Below are 23,693 nucleotides of genomic sequence, written 5' to 3' on the forward strand. Positions count from 1 at the left end.
TGGAGATGATACTTCTCTTCAGTGTGATCTGTGCTGAACAGATGCGTCTGTTCTGCAATCACCTGTTTGGCGTTTATCTCAAATCAAGGCCAGAGAGCGGGAGCCAGCTCCAAATTAGGGAGAGATTTGATGGTTGTGAAGTTCATGATCATATTAAAATGAGTCCTTGGGAATTAACAGCATACACATAAGATTTCTGGGAAAATTCATACCCATGGATGTAAGTGGGAAATACAGCCTGTCCCAGCTCTTGTCTTGCCGCACACGATGGATGGAGATCACTCCCTCACGTTGCCCAGCCCTGCTAAAGGCTGCTGGCTTTCTCAAACTCCAAAAGAAGCTTTTATTTGCCGGTATTTTCAACGTCAGAGGCACGGGCGGTCGCCTGGCAGGAGCAGGTGATACCGAAAACGCGGGCAAATAAATCACCTAGGGCTCTTATCGGAGTTTTAAAAAGCGAGCAGCCGTTAATCAAGCCTGGACAGAGTCGGGAATTCGGTAGCAAAGGGTGACGTTTGACACTTGACAAGAAATAGCTCTGGAAAAAAAGGTGCGGCCTGGGGCAGGTGGGGGCGGGGCCTAGGAAGGGGCGGGGCCTAGGAAGGGGCGGGGGCCTAAAGAGGGCGTGGCCTCACTAAGGGGGCGTGGGTTTGTGTAGGGGCGGGGTCTGGTGAGGGGGTGTGGGGCTCTGGCGTCCGTGAGGGGGCGGGGCCTCGAGAAGGGGCGGGGCGTTCTTAAAGGAGTGTATGGGCGCGGTCCAGTAGAAGGGGGCGTGGTCTGAGGGGACGGGGCGGGGCTAAAAGAGGGGGCGGCCCCCGAGATGATTGGATGCGGTGAGAGGGGGCGGGGCCTCGTGAGAGACGGGACGGCGAGGGGGCGGAGTTTTAAATGGGCGTGGTCTGAGGGGGGCGTGGCCAGGACGCCCATTATGACGTCACTCCGCGCCTGTGCGTGGCCACGCCGGGGGGCGGGGCTTCTTTCCCCCCCTCCCCCCCCCCCTTTTTCCCTCGGGGCCACGTGACCCCGCGGGTCATATGCGCGCGCTCGGCGCTGCCCCGGCTTCGCGCGGGTCCCGCTCCCCGCCGCTTCGCCATGGCGGCCGCCGCCGCGCTGCTCCGGGGGCTGCCGCTCGCCCTGCTGGTGCTCCTCGCCACGGCCACGCAGGCGCACCGGCCCAACGTGGTGCTCATCCTCACCGACGACCAGGACGTCTGCCTGGGCGGCATGGTAAATAAACACCCCCCCGGCTCCCTCACGGCCTCCTTCTAGCGCGACGCCGGCCTCGGCCCCCTCCCCCCCCAACCCCCCCGCCCCCCGGCGGGGGGTGTTGGGGGGGGAGGGGGGGCCGAGGCCGGCGTCGCCAGGGCTCAACCCCTAAATTATCCCTCGAAATTTGTATCAGGGGTTTGTGGTACTGCTGAAGGGAGCATTAAGACGGGCATCCTCTGGGGAGCAAAGCTTCCCTGAAGAGCCGCTGAGGCTCAAGAAATTGGAGGCCGGGGCTTCTGCCAGCGTCCTGCCCATGGCAGGGGGCTTGAAGCCAGACGGTCTCTGGGGTCCCTTCCAAGCCAAGGTCTTAGGAGGAGCGGCTGAGAGAGCTGGGGTTGTTTAGCCTGGAGAAGAGGAGGCTGAGGGGAGACCTCATTGCTCTCTATAACTACCTTAAAGGAGGTTGTAGAGAGGAGGGTGCTGGCCTCTTCTCCCAAGTGACAGGGGACAGGACAAGAGGGAATGGCCTCAAGTTCCGCCAGGGGAGGTTTAGGCTGGACATTAGGAAGAAATTTTTCACAGAAAGGGTCATTGGACACTGGAACAGGCCGCCCAGGGAGGTGGTTGATTCACCTTCCCTGGAGGTGTTTAAGGGACGGGTGGACGAGGTGCTAAGGGGCATGGTTTAGTGTTTGATAGGAATGGTTGGACTCAGTGATCCGGTGGGTCTCTTCCAACCTGGTTTTTCTATGATTCTATGATTCTTGAGCATAGCCCCTGCAGGTGCAGGTGGCCCCTGAGAACTCCCAGCACTTCAGCTTCCTTGGGCTGGCTTGCGTAATCTGTGTGGTCACAAGGAGAAGGCATTTGAGCAGCTTGCCTGGACAGTGCCCAAAGCTGTGGTGAAGGGCCTTCTTTCAGATAAAGCTGATTCAGTTCCACCACTTCACTGTGCATCCTTACATTTTAGCTGATTTTGGTTTGGTCTCTTTCTTCCAGACCCCACTAAAGAAGACTAATGCTCTGATTGCACAGATGGGAATAACCTTCCTAAATGCAGTAAGCATTTGCTTTAACTCTTTGAACTTCTGAGGTATTTGTGTGGTTTGTATCTTAAGTGGTCTAAAATTTCAAAACTGGTTATAGTTTTATGAAGCTTGTACATATGTGGGGCAGTAAAATTTAATCTCCAGCTACATTTCAGTCTCTAATAAAACTTGAGTTTGTGTTCAGAATCTGGGAGGGGAACTTTCACTTCCTAACAGTGCTTTTGTAAACTTCCTTAAGCTGTGAAGTAAAGCTAAGTAATCAATATTTTTAGTGCAGACTGAGAGGAAGAAGCTACTTAACTTCATGCATGCTGAAAACCCACTTTACTCTTTTCATATTCTAATGTATTGCCATAGCTAAAATAATGGAGTCAGTCAACTGGCAAACAATACTTTAATGGATACTTGCTGCTACCTAAAACCCACATCTGTTGGAGGGACTAGGGGGTTGAAGAGCATGTGCTGCAGAAATCAAAAACCGGTTGCGTGTGCAGCTTTTCACTAGTGAAAATGCTTGGCTCTTAATTCCGTATGTCCTGAAAGGAGTGTGCTTTGCCATATGTGAACTGTTTAATCAAACTGTTAGCTGTTATTTCAAAGCTATATGGTTAGATGAAACATTGTTTTGTAGTGTAAGTTTTGTATCTCTTCATCCTGTGTTTCTAGTATGTTCCCAGTGCACTTTGCTGTCCCAGTCGAGCTAGCATTTTAACTGGAAAATACCCACATAATCATCATGTTGTCAATAACACTCTGGAAGGAAACTGTAGCAGCAAGTTATGGCAGAAGATTCAAGAACCCTACACCTTCCCAGCGTTGCTCAAAACTATGTGCGGTTACCAAACGTTCTTCGCGGGAAAGTATTTGAATGAGGTATTTTGTGGTTGGTTGGCTTTTTTCAATTGTTTTTCAGTTTTTTTCCCACCTTTCTAAAACTTTCAGTGATTTTTATGTTTGTAGCTGATGGTGGGTCCCCAAAATGTTTAAAATGGTGTTATATTGATAAATGGTTCTCTGCTGAGACAGGAGAAGTACTGTGCAAAGTGAAAGTAGTTACCTTGGTTAAAATCAGGTTCTGTAGGTGCCTGAAGGTTTGGGATTTTTTAAATTCAATTTTGAAAGTATGACGGAATCTAAAGACTTTTTTAGTATGTTCAGATGTGTTAATTTTTAGAGATGATGATTTTGGTGACTGAGGGGAAGTGGGTAGATGATTGGGATGTGGTATTGAAGAACATTATCAAGCCAGTGCCAGACCAGACATGATAAAATAACGTTAATAATCCCCACATTGGTTTGTCTTAATGTTCCTGACTAAGATATCCCCTTGAATCAGAAGACTCATTTTCTTTTTAGCTGTTAATATGGCATCTCAAATGCCCACCGAAGCAAATTATTTGGGAGAACAGATATTGTTGGAGTTCTTTACAGAGCTTACCCAACACTTTTATTATTGAATCCCTTGTATATGTGTACATTCTTCCCTGTTTTTAACTAAGCTGGGGTTTGTCATAGTTCATGGTAAGCTGTAAAATTCTGTGCTGAAAGCTGTAAGACCAAGTGTTCCTTCCTCTTGTGTGTTTTGTATTTTGAGCTAGATGAGTTACAGACTTCTTAACAGCATTTTTCTTGCATCTCTTAGTGGAAAATGTTGGTGGTATCATAGAATAATGGAACATGGATTTTCATAGCCAGGCACAAATTTGTTTATTCTTACGCTACTGAGGCAGCTAGGGGAAGGGAATCTGGCTCCCTCTGAGTATCCTTTGACTCAGTATAGTCTCCTGTCCCTGCTGCTAGGTGAACCGTGTAGATGGGAGAGGGCAGTCCCAAGAAAAGCCATTGCTTTGTGGTGAGGCACCCTCTGTACTGAGTTTGGCACTGATTCAGCAGCTACTTGCCTTTTTTTGCTGGCTTAAACACTAGTTGTCATAAATTATTTGACACTGAGATGACAAGAGGCTAGCACTGCTTAAAGTTTGCACTCCCTTTTGGAGGTGGCTGTGGAAGCTGTTCATGTGCAGAGTAGAACAGGGAATAAAAGACTGCAGCTTTCCGTTGCTGTTTTTCCAGTTATTTAACCCTGGTTTCCTTTACAGGCTATACATGCGTTTTTATATGCCTATTTATTCATGTTTTTACATTCTGAAATTTAATTTGGATTAATGGAGTTTCTGACTAGCAGAAATAAAAGCACATGAACATGAAACATAATTTCTAGCTTTATTCATCATACTTGAAACTGTGAGTCATGGTCTCTTTCTTTTCAGTACGGAGCTGAGGATGCAGGGGGAGTAGGACATGTCCCTCCTGGATGGAGTTTTTGGTATGCTTTGGTATGTGACCATTCTTTTTTTTTTTTTTAATACTTAATTTTGGTTACTTTGTAATCCAACTGGTGTTCTAACTTTGCTTGTCAGGAAAGAACATCTAGCTACTTACTACATATTTTCTTCCTGTTTTCCCTCTATTGCATCTCAGACCCTTGGCTTTCACCTTCTTCTAAGGTGCCTGGGACAAAACGCTGACTTGTAAAGCCAAAGCAGTGTGAGATAGCGCTAGGAAGTTTTCTTCTTGGGAGACCAGTTTTGAGGATTCCTTATGACAAGTGCTTGTAGCCTGTTTTACAAATTCCTGTTGGCAGATCATTTTTGTTATTTCAAGTAATCAATGTACACATAATTTTCATAATTTTGTATAAATATGCGCATAACTTCTTTTTCACAGGAGAAAAATTCAAAGTACTACAACTATACTCTTTCAGTAAATGGCAAAGCACGAAAGCACGGTGAGAACTACAGTGTGGATTACCTGACAGATGTACTGGTAAGAAATTTTTCAATGCTTGTGTTACAAAGGCTGCTTGTGACCAGATAAATGCCTCATGCTGGGGGCTTGGGGAAGGGTGGGTATAATTTATTAGGCTGTATTAGTACATAAATACATGATTGTGCTGTCGTGATGGTGGGTGGGCGGGCATTAATCAGCAGAGCAGGATTCTGAATATATTTAGAAATTACTAGTCTGCATGTACGAGCTGTGGAAAGAAAAAGATTCCAACTGTCCATTTGCTGCTCTTACTGAGAGGTTAATACTGACTGCTGTGGTGCATGAGGAACATGATGCATGTAGGCAATGACTTAAATTACTCTATAAAAAGATGTATAACAGATTAACTAGACCAAGACTTCAGTTGAAAGTTAAGCATATGAAGACAACTTTATGCCATCCTTTTGTTAGATAGGATGATGTGTCAGTATCTTGTAATCTCTAACCAGTTAAACTGATAACTTGGAAATGTTCAAGGCTAATTGATCCTTCATAGCGTGTGAGGACAATATATGGACTGTGCCAAAATGTGGCTGGCCAGGAGGAGACTTCACCCGCTTAAGGTAAAAAGAGGTAGCAAAGATATCAAATACTACAGCAAAGTTGGAAGAGTTACTTTAGCTCTTTAGAGGCCCTGTTTAGCAAGTAGTATTAGCTTGGAGGTTTTTTGGTGTCGGGGAGCAGTTGTGGCCCCCATCCTCCTCCCCTGCCTAGTTGAACTCTTAATTTCATGTGCTGTTACAGTGCACAAGTTAGTAATGCTGGGAGCTCACATGCAGCACTCTGGAAGATTATCCTCTGAGAAGTATCCTCGTGCAGTTGATTTGTAGTCTTCCACTGAGATCCTAACTAGCTGCATTCCAGTGGGTTCTTGAATGTAGACAGCTGCTCAGTAGGACCAGAACTGATTGATGTTTCTGAGAGTACTGAACAGCTGTCTGATTAAATTTAGATTTAGACTATCTAAAGCCAGATTGGAATTGATAAGCCAGAAGTAAGACTATCCTATTACTGGCATTGTCCTGGTCTCTTTTGATCCTTCAGCAATTCGTAAACGTTTTGACCAACAGGTCATTGCTGCATAAACCTCTTACTTGTGGTGTTTTACATATTGATACAGCAGGGTATTACGATTTTCAGTGTGTTTCATTCTGCCTCCTGCTTGTAGTTACCAAATATGCATTCAGCATTTCAGAGCTAGTGTTTTAGTTTAATTCACTTGATGGTAAGTGCGTAGGAGTAAATTGCTTATGCAGAATTACTGTGTTGCTTGATGTGATGCGCAAGATCCATTGTCCTGAGTAAGGGCATTGAACACTTGAATCTGGCTGCTGCAGTCCTGACATGTTGCAGTTCAAGCTCCTAACAGAATCTAAGTTGTCTGCCTCTGAGTTTACCTACATTGTACTGGTTTCTGAACCAGGCTTTTGAGTTTCCTGCAGTTCTTATCCTCCCTCAACTCTGTTGTCATACAACTCCTCTATTCCTCTCTTGTGAGACCTCATCTGGAGTACTGTGTCCAGTTCTGGAATCATCAGCATAGGAAGGATATGGAGCTGTTGGGATGGGTCCAGAGGAGGCTACAAAGATGATCAGAGGGCTGGAGCACCTTCCATATGAGGACAGGCTGAGAGAGTTGTGGTTGTTCAGCTTGGAGAAGAGAAGGCTCCTAGGAGATCTTATACTGACCTTCCAGTACCTGAAAGGGACCTACAGGAAAGCTGGAGAGGGACTATTCATAAAGGCTTGTGGTGATAGGATGAGGGAGAATGGGTATAAACTGGAGAGGGGCAGATTTAGACTAGACATGAGGAAGAATTTCTTCATCGTGAGAGTGGTGAAGCACTGGCACAGGTTGCCCAGGGAAGCGGTGGCTGCCCCATCCCTGGAGGTGTTCAGGGCCAGGTTGGATGGGGCCTTGGGCAGCCTGACCTAGTGAGATGTCCCTGCCTGTGGCAGGGGGGTTGGAACTAGGTGATCTTTTATGGTCCCTTCCAACCCAAACTATTCTATGATTCTATGAACTGAAGTCATCTAGCCCTACTTGCTTAGATGTACGAGCTAGGAGGAAGAAAAGAGGAGGGGAATTCCTAGTATATTGTTTCTTCTAGAGAAAGAAAGGAATATCCAAAACGAGGTATACTGAGCAGTCAGGAAAGGAAAATGTTGCAAGATTTGAGCAGTGAATCATCTGGGAGTAATACATTTGAAGCTTTAGTTTCAAAGGTTGATGAAGGGCAGCTCGAAGTAACTTTTAAATGCCATCTTTTCCAACTTGCCACTTGAAATTGTATATAGCAGAAACGAAAATGAAAGTGCAGTGAAGTGGTGTGAGTGAGTGGAGTTTGGCACTGCCTTCACTGCAGCTTCCAGCTCCACCAGCAGAAATTGGCACCTCTTAGAAGCTAGGAGCTTACTACAGAATGAGCCTACACTGGTGGCAGTGGGGCTGGAAAAACTTTCACAACTGTTGTCATTCCGGAAGACAACCGATACTGCTAAAATGGGATCTGTCAGTCAGGACATGGTATCTGAGAGACTCAGACTGTGTTAAGAAAGCTCCAATTTTATTGAAAATAGAGTTTGAGTGGGTTTTGTTGATACTTAGAATAGGCACAAGCTTTTGATGAGCTTTCCATGTCTGAATAACACAAAGATCTGAAGCAGAAAACTGTTCAAAGGTATGGGGCAAATGATTTGCTTGACTTGAGCGCTTGGGATTTTTGTTTTTATCATGAGCTGCTGTTCTGTTCTATGTAGATAAACAAACAATAAGTTTCTGAAATAGTTTAAATGTTCCCAGTGCTACTGAGCTCTAAAGTTATGAGTGTCTATTTTGGATTTCTCAAATACTTGCTGTTTTCTATTGGAGGTATAACTTCTCCCAACAAATATGTTCACAGGCCAACATGTCATTGGACTTTTTGGAGTATAAGTCTAATTTCGAACCTTTCTTTATGATGATCTCAACTCCGGCACCACACTCCCCTTGGACAGCTGCACCACAGTATGCAAACAGCTTTCAGAATGTCAGTGCACCAAGAAACAGCAATTTCAATATTCATGGGAAGGTAAGCTAACCAGCAAGAATCCGCACAGATTATTCTACTAGTTTGTGAGAGCAGTAGACAATGACCCTGACTGGCGTATTGAGTTTAAACAGTGAGAAGAATAGGCTAGTACTGGTTGTTAAGTTATTTCGATCAACCTTTCAGGATTTTTATTGTGACTTTGAGATTTTTGTGTGCCAATATCTTGTAAATAAAAAAAAGGTAGTGGCAAAAATAAGGGAGTGCAAGGGAATTATGCTTGATAAATGGAAAACAGTGAATTCTGTTCTGCAGCCCTTAAAATCTCTATCAGTATGTTCAGGAGAACACCTAGGCAGTGTGAAACACAAAGGCTCAGGTGAAGAATGACAAGAGCTCTGTCTTTCTACCCACATTTGCTTGTGTGGACAAATGGTCCCTTTCTTGAGCTCATGGCAGAGCTGCCCCTCGTTGATGAGCGTATCAGGCTAACCAGAGGACTTCATGGAATCCTGAACCACAGGGCCCAGGGTCACTAAGGACTTTGAGAACTTGCCCTTCATTTGTTGAAATAACCTGTAGCCAGAATTACCTCGTGTTACAAACTCAGACATCCTTGTGACAGGGCTGCATGTTCCACTACCAGTAAACTTGGCCAAATACGGTCTAGCTCAGACTAATCTGCTGCTCCTTACTCTGCCAATAAGTGGAAGTTGCAAACAGTTAATCTTCCAAGATACTTAACTTGCAGAGGTTTTGTATTTTTGATTCAATTAGTTTAAAAGAACTCACTACTATTCAGTGTTCAACTGATTCACTTCAAAATTTGCTCCTATTCTAGAGAGATACTATGGCCTAAAAGCCTATCTGGAGCCCAGTGATACCTCTTCTAAGGTCACTGTGACTCATGTAGTACAGGGTGAAACTTGGGGTTTTAGCTGAAGATTGTAGCTTGCAAAATGACCTTGTGTTTATCAGCATGATATAAAAACATGATGAAAGTGGCGGGGGGGGGAAGGGCTGCAGGCAGTAATAAATACTTGAGCCCAACCTGTTAAGTTTCAAACTAGGGAGTGAAAATTAGACTTTTTTTTTTTCTTCATAAAAGGATCCCTAACTTTTATCTTAGATTCCTTTACTGTAATAACTGAATCGTTTTTAACTAGTGAGCCAGAAATAACTTGACTGGCAAATTCAGCAGCTGGCCAAATAGCATGGGAGTTCCCTTATGTGAAGCGAAAGCTCTGCAAGCGTCTGTATAATACTATAATGCAAAGCAAAATAACAGACTTTCTTAATGCTTGGGAGTTAATATCTGCAGACCCAGCAGTTTTACCAGGTTTCACAATAGGAATAGACTGACATCACCCTTCTTAGACACAAAAGAGCTACAATCATTAACTCTGCATTTCTGTAACTGGCAGTACTGTGGTCTTGAAGCCCAACTTTGCTTTGAGCTTCACTATTTTCTAGGGCAAGCACAATTCCTGCAATAGCAATAGACATGTGTATAGGCTCAGACCCTCCAGCCATTGGTTTTGTAATGCTTGCGAAGCAGTTTTGCATTGTACGGTCTTGATTTCTAAATTAATGTTGTATGGCTTCCTTATTACAGTGTGGCCAAGGGGTGCTAAAAGAAGCCATCTAGGCAGCATCTCTACATGAAAAATAGGAGTTAAGCTATTGACAGACTCTGGCCAGTGATGCACACTTTAATTTCTGCTTAGGATCCTCCGCTATGAACTATATCAAATGATGGGTAGCTGTCGTGTTTCTCAGGCAGGACTACTGGTAGACCAGATGAGTAGTTTATCCAAGCAGTTCTGAGAGAGAAGCTGACTAAGATACGTGTTGGGAATCTCTTGCATGTATTGTTTTTCTCGCAAGATATGGTGCACTCTCTCAAGGTCTCTTAAACTTTCTTTTTGACTGGGACCCAGGGAGGCAGCAGGATTGTGGATAACTCTGTATGCAACCAGTGAAGGAGACTTGATAGGGAAGCAGATTTGAGGACTCTGAGTTAGCGTGAAGTTTGAGATCCACAAAGAGCTTTAGGTGCTGTGTGAAGTCCCTGAAACTTCAGAGAGGTAGGAAGAACAAAAATAGTCCAGAAAAGAGGAAAATTCTACTGCTCTAGCTGACTTACCTGTCCGAATTACCCAGCACCACCACTGTGCCCTTTGGAAAGCTTCTTCTGACCCCACCTCTTGTGATAAGGGGCTGGTGCACAGGGGGCATTGCCAGTTTTTCGTTCTCGGAAGGACTTAGGCTGAACTGGGCATGGGGTTTCTGATGTCTTTTACTTTTTCCTCCCCCAGCCAACACAAGTCTTAGATGTTTGGTCTTTTTGCTGTGAGCTTTCTTGCTGAGATAGACTTAGCGTCTCTCCAGGGAATTGTTTTACACTTGCCATGAGATTAAAATACAACTAAATTAAAACAAACTGGACATGGTATTAAGCCTCCATGCCAAAAGTCTTCCCTTCAGTCTACAAGAACAGAACTGAATAGTTGTAGGAGATATGAGTCACTTCATTGTGAGTCTCTTAAGCCTGAGCCTGTTCCAAGTCATTTGCTTGTGACTTAAACAAGAGGCTCTATGGAGAGGAGTGACCAGCTAAATACAGGCTTAAGCTGAGAGTGATGAGTGGATCATATCTGACCTACTAAGTGAAAAAGTCATCTCAAAGTAGCTACACACTTTCTCTTTTATTCTGCTCCCCACTAATACTACCCTTCAGGCTGTTCACAGCAGAACTTACCATGTGTTTGTACAGCAGCTAACCCAGTTCTGAGTGCTGCTTCAGGATGTGGGGGTATCACTTTTCATATGTTAGATCATATCTGTTACTGCAGGGGGATGGGTGAGAGAAGTAAGGGAGGGGCTGTTTCTGAAAGTTGGGGATGTAGCTGGGAGAATCATTAGCACTTCAGCAAAAGAAACGCTCTTATTCTAGAGTCAAAAAAAATCCAGATAAATGGTAATGTTTCTTCTCCTCTCAGTAGTCTCCAGCCCTGAGTTCATAGGCTACCAAGAATCTTATTGTGGCATCATTACAGATCTTGGTCCTCACGTGTTCATAAATTATTTTGATGCAGGAGTTTTTCCCCACCTCTCTACCTCTGTTAGGATGCTCACAAAACTTAGTCCGAAAAGAATCTCACTTCAACAAGCAAGTTGTATCTTGCCATACTGCTTAATCCTTCAGATATTTTTCCTGTCAGACCTGTCCCAGGCTATTGAACTTTTATCTATGGGAGAATCTTCCCTATCTCCTTTCACAAATTTCTTCCCTGAGCTGCTTTGAAAAGGTCCTCAGTTATTTTCTTCTCACCAAGGGGTGAGCATAATGGAGCTGTAATATATTTGACTTGTGCAGCTTAGATTTTACATGAATCAGGAGGGGAAAACTGGAGTCGGGTCAGTTTGATAGCGTTGCCTGGCTGTTTCGTAGGAATCATGTGGATGGTTTACCCTGAACAACATTTCTGTTGCAATTGGCCTAAGAAAGGTGTAAAAGCTGCTGTGTACTTGGGCCACAACAATCCCATGCAATGCTACAGGCTTTGGGAAGAGTGGCTGGAAAGCTGCTCGGTGGAAAATGACCTGGGGGTGTTGGTCAGTAGCTGGCTGAACAGGAGCCAGCAGTGTGCCCAGGTGGCCAAGAAGTTCAAGAGCATCCTGGCCTGTATCAGAAACAGTGGGGCCAGCGGGACCAGGGAAGCCGTCTTTCCCATGTACTTGGCACTGTTGAGTCTGCACCTCATACTGTGTTCAGTTCTGGGCCCCTCACTACAAGAAGGGCATTGAGGTACTGGAGTGTGTCCAGAGAAGAGCAACAAAGCTGGTGATGGGGCTGGAGCAGAAGCTCTATGAGAGGCGGCTGAGGGAGTTGGGTTTGTTTAACCTAGAGAAAAGGAGGCTGAGAGGAGACCTTATTGCTCTCTACAGCTGCCTGAGAGGAGGTTGTAGTGAGGTGGGTCTTGGTCTCTTCTGTCCAGTAACAAGTGATGAGAGGAAATGGCCTCAAGTTGTCTCAGGGGAAGTTTGGATTGGATCTTAGGAAAAAATTCTTCACCAAAAGTGTTATCGGGCACTGGCAGAGGCTGCCCAGGGAAGTGGTTGAGTCGCTGTCCCTGAAGGTCTTTATAAGACTGGTAGGCAAGTTGCTTAGGGGAATGGTTTAGTGGTGGACAGTTACGGTTGGACTCTAACCTCTGACTTTTTCCAACCAAGCGATTCTATGATTCTCTCTTAAGCTAATCTTTTCATCTGTCCTTTAGAACAAGCACTGGTTAATTCGCCAAGCAAAGACTCCAATGACGAACTCTTCAATACAGTTTCTTGATGATGCTTATAGAAAGCGGTAAGATTTTTTTTGTTGTTGTTGCTTAAGATTCCTACTAGAAATTCTTACTGTTCTGGTTTTTTTTAAATAAATGCCTTTTATTTTAAAAAAGTGTTGTAGTAAGTCTGGCAACAGATGTCAAATCACCTGGAAGAGTTCTCTGGCCTCTCTCATCTGACTTGACTTTTGGTTACTTTTTGCAAAGAAACATCATTGACTTGAGAAATATTTTGCTCTCAAATGCTGCCATCATTTATTGTAAAAAAAGACCAATCATACTTGGTGAATCTACTGCTTCCCTTTCAGCGCACAAGAGGTTTTCATTAAAAAATGACCCTACCTTCTACTTCACTCGAATTCCAGATTGTGCATGAAATGCGATTGATTTATCTGCCAGCTAATCTGATTTATTAACCTTGGCTCTGTCTGTGACCTTTTCACATGGGAATGTCTTACTGGCCAAGGCGGATGCTCAATTCCCTTTTATATAAGGGGAAGTGGGGAGTAACATGAAGATACAGCTTGTTCCCCCTTAAAAAAAAAATTGTTTACGCTGTAGGTATATTTTCTTTAAAAACTCTGAAACAAATATTAGCTTCACTTTCAGTGTTAAACTCCATTTTGAGCAGTTATCAGGCATTCTCTTGTCACTTTGGAAATGGAAAACCAAATATTTTTTAGACTTCTGCTTTATAAAACATGAAGGTAAAATTCTGCAACAAAATCTTGAATTAAGCCTGGAGACAGCAGGATCTAAGAATTTAATAACTCCAGTTAATTCAGCATAGTACTAGTCTGTGGAGGCTTGTTAGTGTCTTACCAGAAGCAGTCACTTATCTCAGCTGCAGGCCCCATGACAAGGGAAAAAATACCTTGTAGCTGGTTCAAGGCTTCAGACACACTGGCATAATGAACTCTTGATATTGTATGAGTAGTACAAAATAGCTGAGGTAGTTTTCAAGCAGAAGGGATCCTGTATAGACAAGAAAAAAAAGCATGGCTGTCTAGTATTAGTTCTTTATATCTAGTTTTTAATAACAAGTGACCTTGCAGGCGATAACTCTGACTCTTTGCCACTGTGTTGCTTCAGAGTTTGTCTTGACTGTCTCCAGATAAGAAATAATCAGCATTTTGACGTCTCTCAAACACCACAGAATAAAATCAACAAGAACTGAAGGCAATCTATCTTAAGTCACAGCCTCAAATAGTAGAGAGTGTCGATCTATGAATTTTGTATTTAAAATTTGCAAGAGAAATAACGTTTGTACCATGCATTCACTGGAAGAACATGAATACCCCATTTGCTGTCAGAATTATTCTAAATGTTTCGTACTCCAATATGAATTACTTTCTTTCTATATAGGTGGCAAACTCTGCTGTCGGTAGATGACCTGATAGAGAAACTAGTGAAGAAACTGGAATTGAATGGAGAATTAGACAACACGTACATCTTTTACACATCAGACAATGGCTTCCACACTGGTAACGTTTTCACTGCTTACTTAACATTTGTAGAAGATCTGGGAATTGTATAACATTTCTCCCTCATAACTCCAGAAAACGGGAACAGCAGCTGTGGAAAACTGTAAACATGAGACGTACTGATTTGAATTGTAAAAACAATCTGTTGCAGTTTGGGGTTGTTTGGGGATTTGTTTGTTTATTGTTTGGTTGTGGTTTTCAGCGTTAATCTCTACCACCCTATCCTGGTGTACGTAAAGTTACTCCAGAAGTGGAGGGAAGGTCTCTGTTTTGAAGGAAGAGTTACCATGAAAGAGCTAACCAGTAAAAACCTGTCGAAGGCCTGTCTGTATCACGTTGTAGAACTAAAATGCAGTATCTAATCTGTTAAACTTAGATATGCCTTATACTTCAGAATTGTTTATTCTTATCCCCACCCCTTCTTCTGAATGCAGTTCAGGTTAAGAACCTCTTCTGATTTCTTAAATTGGTTGCTGGCAGTGATCTAACATAAGACTCTTAAATGACTTCTTGTTTTACCTTTTCACTTTTTCCATTTTCTTTTGTATAGGCCAGTTTTCTTTGCCAATAGACAAACGGCAGCTGTACGAGTTTGATATCAAAGTTCCACTGCTAGTTCGAGGACCAGGGATAAAACCAAATCAGACAAGCAAGGTAAGAAAGAAGTGCAATTGGAGTACAGATTTGCTTTTAGTATTGTTTTCTAACTACCAGCTTCAGGTAATAATTTCTCCTGTCTGTTTATGTATCAATGAAATGAAATATGTGCAGTGGGAGAAAAGTGCAAAGACCTCATTTTGAAAAGCTGTGTGCTTTTGATGAATTGGTAAATTTAAGTAATTGCAGGCTACGGAAATAATCAAAGTGTGAACCTCACTTTCCCAAGACCCTACCCTTGCTTGTGGCTATTACAGGGTTCATTAGCTTACAGTAATGTTTTGGTGTACCAAAAATTACAAGCACCTAAAGTACAGAAGTCTCATTACATCTGTTGGGTTCTGGTCTTCTGAAGTTTTTCTCACCCTGCAGATGCTTGTTGCAAATATCGATTTGGGTCCCACTATTCTGGATATCGCAGGGTATGACTTGAACAAGACCCAGATGGATGGAATGTCACTATTGCCGCTGTTGGTAAGTAGATGGACAGGGATAGTAATCAGTAATTCTTGCAGGGTTGTTCTTCAAAGTGAGTCCTGCTGCCTTCAACAGACAAGGTCAATTCATAACCCAGATTCTTTCCTTGATGGCATTTTCATACAGGATGTTCGTAGCTTAGTAAAAGTAGGTGTGCTGTTTAAATGCAGATGTATTTTGTTAAGCCATGCAACTTTGTGGTCACTTTGTAATGAAGTTGTATAATTCTTTGGCTAATCCTGCCATTTGTAATAATTCCCAGTTTGAAGGCTGTATGTTGTTTTCACCTTGCATCCTCCCTTGCCTTTTCCTTAGGATTTCTCAGCATAGTCCTAGAAGAAAGGCAGACTGCTCTTGTTTAAGTCTTTGATTTGCCTCAGGTTTTCAGCAGAAGTAGCGTTTCCTCCTAAGTTCTGGAAAAATGCCTGTGGTTTTATAAAGTAAACCTGACCTTCTCAGTAAGTGAGCAGAAGCCTATTTAAACAAATCTGCTTGCAGTTGATCCTTTTAGTTTTAATTAAATTTAGTCTCTAAATTGAAGGCAGCTTACTTGGAAATGTAGGAGATCATCCAGATTTAAAACAGCACTTTGCTTTTAAACCCTTGTATCCAAACCTTAACCTGTTGACTAGGCAAAGGCAGGTAGAAGGCATCTAGTTTAAACTCTGATGGAATCAAAATTGTGAAACTCATTGTTTTGCGGTGTATACATGTGGTGGTGCTTTGTTAACTTCAAACTCCCCTCTCCCTCTGTCTTTTAAAATGCAGCTACAAACAGAGCAGCTTAAAACTTAGTTGCTTCTTAAAGCTGTTTATCTTTTCTTATACCAAGGGTATCTTTTTCCATCTGTTGCAATGGTCTGATATAAATCAAAGAGAAACAGCCTCATTACAGGGGTCTCATCTGTAATGTAGTGGTATCTGGCCATGTGGCTCCTACTTGGTATTGCTGCGTGATTCTTCATAAATTGAACATGACACTTTAAACTCTCACAGGGTGTACTGATATTTTTGGAGTGGATCCCCACCTTCCAGTTACACAAGACATTCTAACCTCAGGTTGAACGTTATTTTAAGACTGACTCAAACGAGGGAACATGACTCAAACTGCCTTGTAAGGAGTAAGAGGCATTATCGTTATACCAGGCATGGGGAATTTCTCCTCTTTCACAGTGCAGTGGATACTAAGTCACGTTAACCTCTTGTCCTAGAGAGGAGACAAAAATGTGACTTGGAGATCAGACTTCTTGGTGGAGTACCAAGGAGAAGGATACAACGGCAGTGATCCTACCTGTCCTGGCCTAGGACCTGGAGTCACAGTAAGTAAGACAAGATCTGTTAATAGTAGAAAATAGCTACTGAATTAAACATGTTTGCTGTGTGGAGTGACCTGGGTCTGTAAGCAAGCTCCCAGCATCTCGGTGAGTAGGAGCCAGCTCTGTAGGTCCTCTGCAGCATTTAAGAATCAGAGGGAGACATTCAGCCACGCAGAACTGATGTGGCCATATGACCATATAGAACACGGTCACCCTTTCAGTGGCAATCTAGGTCTGGAGAAACACACGGGAAGGTGTTGTTGCAGCAACATTGTGTTCCTTCTAAACTTCCAGTGGCATCGTTGCACAGTTCTTATTGTCACCAGCTACCTTCTGAATCTAAGAAAGTTTGCTTGAATTAAGCCGTTGTCCTTAGTTGTGTCTGTGTTGTGCTGTGCTATTCTCTTCAGTGTTATGTACATTAGATTCCCAGACAAAATGCACTGAATCATGGTGATTTCATTAATAACACTTCCTCAGAAGAGATGAGATTTTGCTTAAGAGCCCCTGTGGAGACTTGCATGTTTTAGACTAAGATCCTGGTGTTCACCAGTAAACTGCAGTTGGCTTGAGCTGGTATAGACCCTATAGAAAGGATTGCTAGTTCGTCTCTCTTTTCCTGCTCTGAAGGTTTTGTTCACTGCTTCCCTCACAGCACTGCTTCCCAGATTGTGTCTGTGAAGATTCCTATAACAACACATACGCTTGTGTGAGGACACTGTCTACCTCCTGGGATCTGCAGTACTGTGAATTTGATGACCGTGAGGTAAGTCTCTGTCTGAGCAGATGTTAACTGTTCACAGCTGTCCCAGTGACTGTCTGCACTCTTTATCTGTTCTCAAGGTTTCCACAAAGTGTTCTGAAAAGCAGACTAGCATTGCTTGCAGGATAAACAGTGAAGTGTTTATCTACTGGTGAGAATGTTTGACCAAAACTGTGGGGTGCTGGGAAGAAAAAAGAGGCGAGAGGGGAGTGAGGGAAGGGCAATAGCCTAAACTATTATTATTGCCTTCCGGTATCTCCCAGCAGCCTCAGGAGGAGCCATGTAGGGGCTGGGTTCAATTCCCTGTCCTACCCTAGTGCCATGTGGCAGTGTTCTGTAAAACAAACACTGTGTTACACTGTACCCCTGCTGTTCCTGTGTTCAGCTGCAGCTCTCTGCCTTGAGAAGAACTGAAATCCCAGGCTGATTATTTCTCTTCTGTCACTCGTTTGCCTGGCAAAACAGGCATTGAAGTTACAACTGTGAGAAATGTCTCCAACTATATCTTAAGTAGTTTGGGTGTAAGGGACATAATATCCCTCCTCCAGAAACTGTTCAAATATCTCTAGAGAAGCACCTGCTGTGCGCACAAGACTTGATGCGTTACAGGGCGGATCTTTGCATGTGTCCATTAGCACAAGAGCACATTCATTTGAGGCATCTGGGTCACAACTGTGATAAACTGCATTGTCAGCAGGTGAGCCATAACACATAAACAGCAGGGATCCCCAGTTATCCTGGCAGCACACAAAAAACTTCCTGTGAGTCTGCAATGAACAACTTGAAGCAGGGCAGTTAATATCATGTTATATTTTTTTGCAGTAAGATAGTAAGAAAGATAGAGTGTAGGAGACCAAGGTTTTGATTAGCTGAGCCTACCCTTCATTTTTCGACTTCCTAACAAATCATGATGAAGTTAAATGAGTGTTGCAGCTTTCTTTGTAGAAGTAGGCTCCAAAGTTGGTCTGCTAATAAACTTCATGTCCCTTTTTTTTTCCCCACTAAGAAGGTGTGGCTGTGGCATTTGAGACATCTAAATTAGCACAAACACTATTGGGAAGATACAGCAATGTGGCTTTTAAAACACTGCAGTGAGCCTCAAAAGAAAGCTCGCAACCAAAGTCTGTCCAGTTACATCTTTATCTAAATTAGACACAACTCAGCCAGTTTTAATCAACATCATGTGCAGTCACACCTCCTACTTTAGCAAAGAAAACCTCAGCTGAATCCCTGAGATATGTGTGACTACTGTTTGTCCCTCAGAACAGTTTAGAGATTTAATGTACCAAAACTGACTTTGCCCTAAAATCTTCCAGACAAACCTTAAAGCACACAAAAAATCCTTCTCGAAATATGCACGCACAAAAAAAACCTTTCCTGTATTTAGGGCTATTGCGTATTTTGTACATGTAGTCAGGACACCTGTCTGACCTTGACAGCTGGAAATATCCGATGAGCACATAATGGTGCTATGATGGTCACGAAATTGTATATTTTGAGATCCGTTAATGAAAAGACGGACGCTTTACTCATGGTCTCTTGTTGTGGTCTTACTGCTGTCTGAAAGGTTCCATTAATGTATTAGAAGAAAATCTGCAGTGTAGCAGGTGAGTACTTTAGGTGGAAGTAAAAACTTCTCTAACAATACTGTCCTATCACTGAACTTAAGCTTTACCTACACGCTCTCCTGTCTTTGACCACTTAGTCACATGGCTAAATACAGCTTCTGTGTGAGGATGCTGCAGTGGGGTTGAAAATAACACTTGGCACTATATGCTGCCATACAGTGTCCTTCCCAAGTAATGTGATTAACTGTTAATTAGCATTTAGGACTTAATACAGTGCAGGAACTTTCTTCTTACAGGTGTTTGTGGAAGTGTATAACTTGACTGCAGATCCACACCAGATCAATAACATCGCTAAAACAATTGATCAAGAAATTCTTGAAAAGATGAACTATCGGTTAATGATGCTGCAGTCCTGCTCGGGAGCAACCTGCCGTACGCCTGGTGTCTTTGATCCCGGGTAAACACCAACTCAATTATTACAGTACTTCTCAACATAACTATATATAATTAAACTTTTATAGAGGGTATTTATGATGGAATATAATATCACTGGCATACATACTGTTGTTCAATAGAGCTGCTTCTTAATGCATCTATTTTTTTAATTTTTAACCACTATTTTAATTTAATTTACCAAATATAACTTGATAGTATTAATACTTCTACTTTAATCTGCTCAGACATTGTTGACTTAAAATAGCCGAAGCTTACAGCTGTGCCAAGTACTCGGAGACAAGTGACTTCAAGTTTGCCTGCAAACAAGGAAAAGCTCTGCAGGTTTCTGTAGGCAGGAATTCCCCAAATACTTGCTCTGATTGTTCCTGGAGATGCTGTTAGCAAAGAATGTTTCCTGCAGGACCTAAGCTGTGTGTATTAGTCAGCAGCTGTGAGTGAGTAGCACTTCTTGCCTCAAAATTCAGTCTGTAATCACTTGGACCAAACCTTTTTTAAGCACTATTTAAAAATGTCCTTACAGCTGTGCTATGTAAGTTTGCAATTTGAGGCAGTAAAACTTTGTTAGAACACATCTCCAAATGCTTTGTGTTATGTGCCAATATGCTGTTGGTGTTCTCTAAGCTTAGTGTTTGTCTTTGGAGACTATTGGCTCCTTGGCTGTGTATCATAGTTCAGCTGTTGCAATATGTAGAGATTGTCCCTATTGCACTGTTAAGAAAGCAACTACTTGGTAGCTTTGTACAAGAGCTATTCTAGAAATAACCTATTCCTAGAAGAGCTGGTCCCTGTGGGCTAACTGCAGCCTGTTCCTTTCTACAGGTACAGGTTTGACCCACGGCTCATGTTCAGCAATCATGGTGTTCGGGCTCGGAGGTTTTCTGCACAGTCCTTACAAGGCATTTAAAAGCCTCTTGCAATCAGCTCCCACTGACCGGTTTCTCCAGCGAATGCAGCAGGTCTGTCTCTGTAACTCTCGTTGATTGCAGCTGGAAGACTTCTAATGGGCTGTTCAAACTCTCTTTGGAAGAAAGACCCTCATCTCCAGCTGCCTGCCTTGTGCAATATGTATATTTTACAGCTGAACTGTAACTCTAAATCATTAGACACGGCTAATCTGTCTTGCTGAAATAGTTGATTTACTACCTTTGTCTTTCAAGTACCTTTTCAAATCACAGGCACAGAGGTGAACCTCTGCCTTTGAATCTGAACAGTTAATTTTGTTCTAAAAAATCAATAAATGCATATTTAAGTCGGGTTAGGTAGGCAGGTGCTATTGCACAGTAATGCTCACCCACATTCACTGTCACAAGAGCAACGTTTAATTATAGTTTTCCTGTATTGAGCTCAAAGCTGTTCATGACAATAGTGAACTTGCCCACAATAGCTTAGGAAGGCATTAGGCAAAACTGTAGGATCTGACTAGCAAGTGTCTTGTACAGAATTAAAATCCACATGCTAAATATTCTCTTCCAATGAGACCACTTCAAATGAGACCAATCAGTTTTGTAGGATGGCTTTGGTAGCTTCCAAACAGGAATGTCATATCAGCCTCCTCCTAGTTTTGCAATGCTGGAATGGGTTACTACGTACTACTGAAAAAACTCCCAGGGTCTAATATAGGCTTCCCAGGGAGTTAAACGAGAGAGTGTTGAGACTAACAGGTATTCAAATAAGCGTGCCTCTGTTTTGAGCTAACTCTTAAATCTCTTCTAATACATGAGTAGAAGTAATACTAAAACAAAAAACCCACAAACCCCTCCACCTAGGGCACCACAGTAGAGTTGATCTATCTCCAAACTCCAACACCTCAAGTGTTGAATTGTCTCACATCTTAAGTTGATTAGGTTCTTGAAGGTAACTTATTTTGAGAGTAAACTAGCTAAAAATAAATAAACCATCGCTCACTGAGGGCGCTGTTTTTAGGCAGTTTAAGTGCTTCATAGAGTGTCGCTTTTTGGTTGCGACATAACCACTCAGAACCTGCAGTAAGTGGCCTTCACACCAAAGGACTGTGTGTCTCATCTCTGACTGCAGTACATTATCACTTGGTTTTGCTTTGGAAGGGTGATGTTGTCTTTTCAACCTTCTGATCAGGCTTATCTGAAGTGCAGCCGTTGCTTGGAGCCAAACTGGAGTATCTCATTATCTTGAAAAACACCCAGACTTGCGTTAGCGTGTAACTTCTCTATGCATCCATTGGCAAAACACCTTCTAGAAACACTGAACTGTGTCTCCCGTGCAAGACAAGTTCATGTTGCTTGTAGGCAAATCAGCTGTTTTATCAGACACGATAACTGCTCCTTTGTCAAACCGAGGCACAACTATTTAGTTTTCAGTTAATTATTTCAGACCTTTTGCCCAAATAGAGTGCATGATGACTTCAACTATTGTCACATAAAACCTTCTACTAAGGAATCATTAGGTAGGCAACAAAGTATGACTCTTTCAAAACTGTGAAGGTGCCCCTAGTGCACAGATCCACAAACTGGATATAAGCAGTGCTACACTAAGTTAAACCGTATTGGCTTTTAATTTGGAGGCACAGAAGCTGTTCTTCAACTTGGTTAGAGTTGCAAGCTTCTGTGGTGGACAAGTTAGATTTTATTGAGCTCCTGTCTCAAATCTAAGTTGTTTATTCAAATGTTGAGGGTGACCAAATCTTTGGAGAAAAACACGCTTGAAAGGTAACTTTTCAGCTGGAGCATCTGTATGAATACAGAGGGTTTGGGATGTTGAAAGTACTTGCACACTTCCAAGTACTCAGGACTTTTTTCCTCCACTGTAATTGTAGCTTTATCCTGGTCTTTTTGTTTCTTGAGCCTTAGTATTGCCATCAGACTTTTTTTTTGTCTTTAAAAACAAAACAAAACCAAAGTTGTTTTTGTGCTCTCAAGTGTTTGTTTTGGGGTTTTTTTTTGTACAGTGAGCTGAACCTGAAGTTCATTTATGTAGTGTTTTACTCAGGTCATTCTATAAACTTACACTTGTTCCTTGTTTAAACTTTATTTTTTGGTGGCTGTGTGGAGGCCAGCATCATGCTGCACATTAAACCCTCAACAGTTCTGTTGAATCTAGGCCCTGTGTCAAGTTTCTAGTTGAGCTAAATTTCAGTGCAAGTAACGTGTTATGATGCTTAACAGAAAAAGTACTTCTTAGTGGTAAAGTTACACATCTGTACCTATAACAGTTTTTTCTTAAAGAGATCGTAAGCCATAACAAGGAAATGTTCTTCTAAATTATTTACTTCTTGCCCTGCAATTAACATGAAAGTTGACAGGACTATTGCAGATTATTCAGTATGTGTGACCAGGTGTCTTACCCAAATGAAAACTCTTCCTACCTGCACATGCCTCTAAAGCATTTTGACTCTTAACGAGGCTCAATAGTTTAACACACTCACGGTCACAGAACCGTACCACACCTGAAATCTGTCAGAGGTAGTAAATGTTGTATTAAATTGAAATTCAGAATGAAATTGGTCAGTCCTTACCTAACCAGGAAGAGAACTGTGGTTTATCTGTTTTACTCCCACTTTTTGATCAAGGCTTAAGAACTGTTCAGCAACAGCCTGTAGGAGGAGGAGGAACAGGAACCAACAGCTGCCTGCCTTCTGTCTTTTAGAGAAGTTTGTCACTTATCTGGTGTCCGTTTCCATGAAGCAGTAAAGTCCGAGTATTTTTACAGCTTTGAATGGGCCGTGTTAATTCTTATCCCTGATTTAAAAAGTACTGTGAAGGAGCTTTTACTCTTATCCCAATTCCCAGTTAATTGATTTTTAAAAGGAAAGTGTCTTCCTTGGTATTCTGGTTTGTGTGCTATTTGACCGTGGCTGTATCTGGACCTTGTTGCTGAGGCCTAAAGAAAGGGCCTCGCTGGTACAGAGCTGGGTTTAGGTAGAAGGAGATAATAATTTAAAAAACTAATTTTTAAAAAATAACTATTATCAAAAACAAAACTGTGAATTTTAATGATCTGATCTGGTAAAGGAGGTACTATACAAGGAGAAATACAGTTAATAACTTTATTACATTACGTAAACCACAACCCTTCGGTATCGTCACTTGAGCACAAGTGAATACAGCTAATACATGCTTACCCACTCACTTGGGCTTCCTCATTTTGAGGGATAACAGGGACACGTAAATGCAAACACACACCGCCAAAGCAGCTCTAATACCTTAGCAATCAAGTTAAATTTCAGAATGATTCTACAAGCTAAATGCAGTATTCTATCATAATGAAACATCTGTCATTTATTGTGACTCAGTTAAAAAGAACATTATTTGTATTTCTCTGTCTGTGAGCATACTTTGCCGTAGCGTGTTGTGAGAGTTCCTGTGCTGTTTTGAATGTCTGTTTAGAAAGTGCCCTTCCAGAGGACCCTGTTCACTGCTGCACTTTTGGGAAAGAAAAAATAAACTGCCTATGAAACTTCCTATCTTTGCTTCTGAACTTCAGTTAAACCTTTCCAAAGGATCGAACTGCAACACATTTCTAAAGATTGAATTCC

At 42.4% G+C, this 23,693-nt stretch overlaps 1 protein-coding gene across 1 annotated transcript; it reads left to right on the forward strand.

Annotated features, from left to right (window-relative positions):
- Window positions 1-1,062: 1,062 nt before the first annotated feature.
- Window positions 1,063-23,619, forward strand: GNS (glucosamine (N-acetyl)-6-sulfatase). Its single transcript, XM_069853108.1, has 14 exons — window positions 1,063-1,227; window positions 2,209-2,268; window positions 2,925-3,131; window positions 4,529-4,594; window positions 4,986-5,084; window positions 7,991-8,158; window positions 12,400-12,482; window positions 13,828-13,946; window positions 14,497-14,600; window positions 14,976-15,077; window positions 16,292-16,399; window positions 17,052-17,162; window positions 19,024-19,184; window positions 20,003-23,619. The coding sequence occupies exons 1-14, from the start codon at window positions 1,093-1,095 to the stop codon at window positions 20,085-20,087; spliced, it is 1,608 nt and encodes a 535-aa protein (XP_069709209.1). The 5' UTR covers window positions 1,063-1,092; the 3' UTR covers window positions 20,088-23,619.
- Window positions 23,620-23,693: the final 74 nt, after the last annotated feature.

This window comes from Phaenicophaeus curvirostris, chromosome 1 (assembly GCF_032191515.1).
Source record: "Phaenicophaeus curvirostris isolate KB17595 chromosome 1, BPBGC_Pcur_1.0, whole genome shotgun sequence".
Lineage (NCBI taxonomy): Eukaryota > Metazoa > Chordata > Aves > Cuculiformes > Cuculidae > Phaenicophaeus > Phaenicophaeus curvirostris.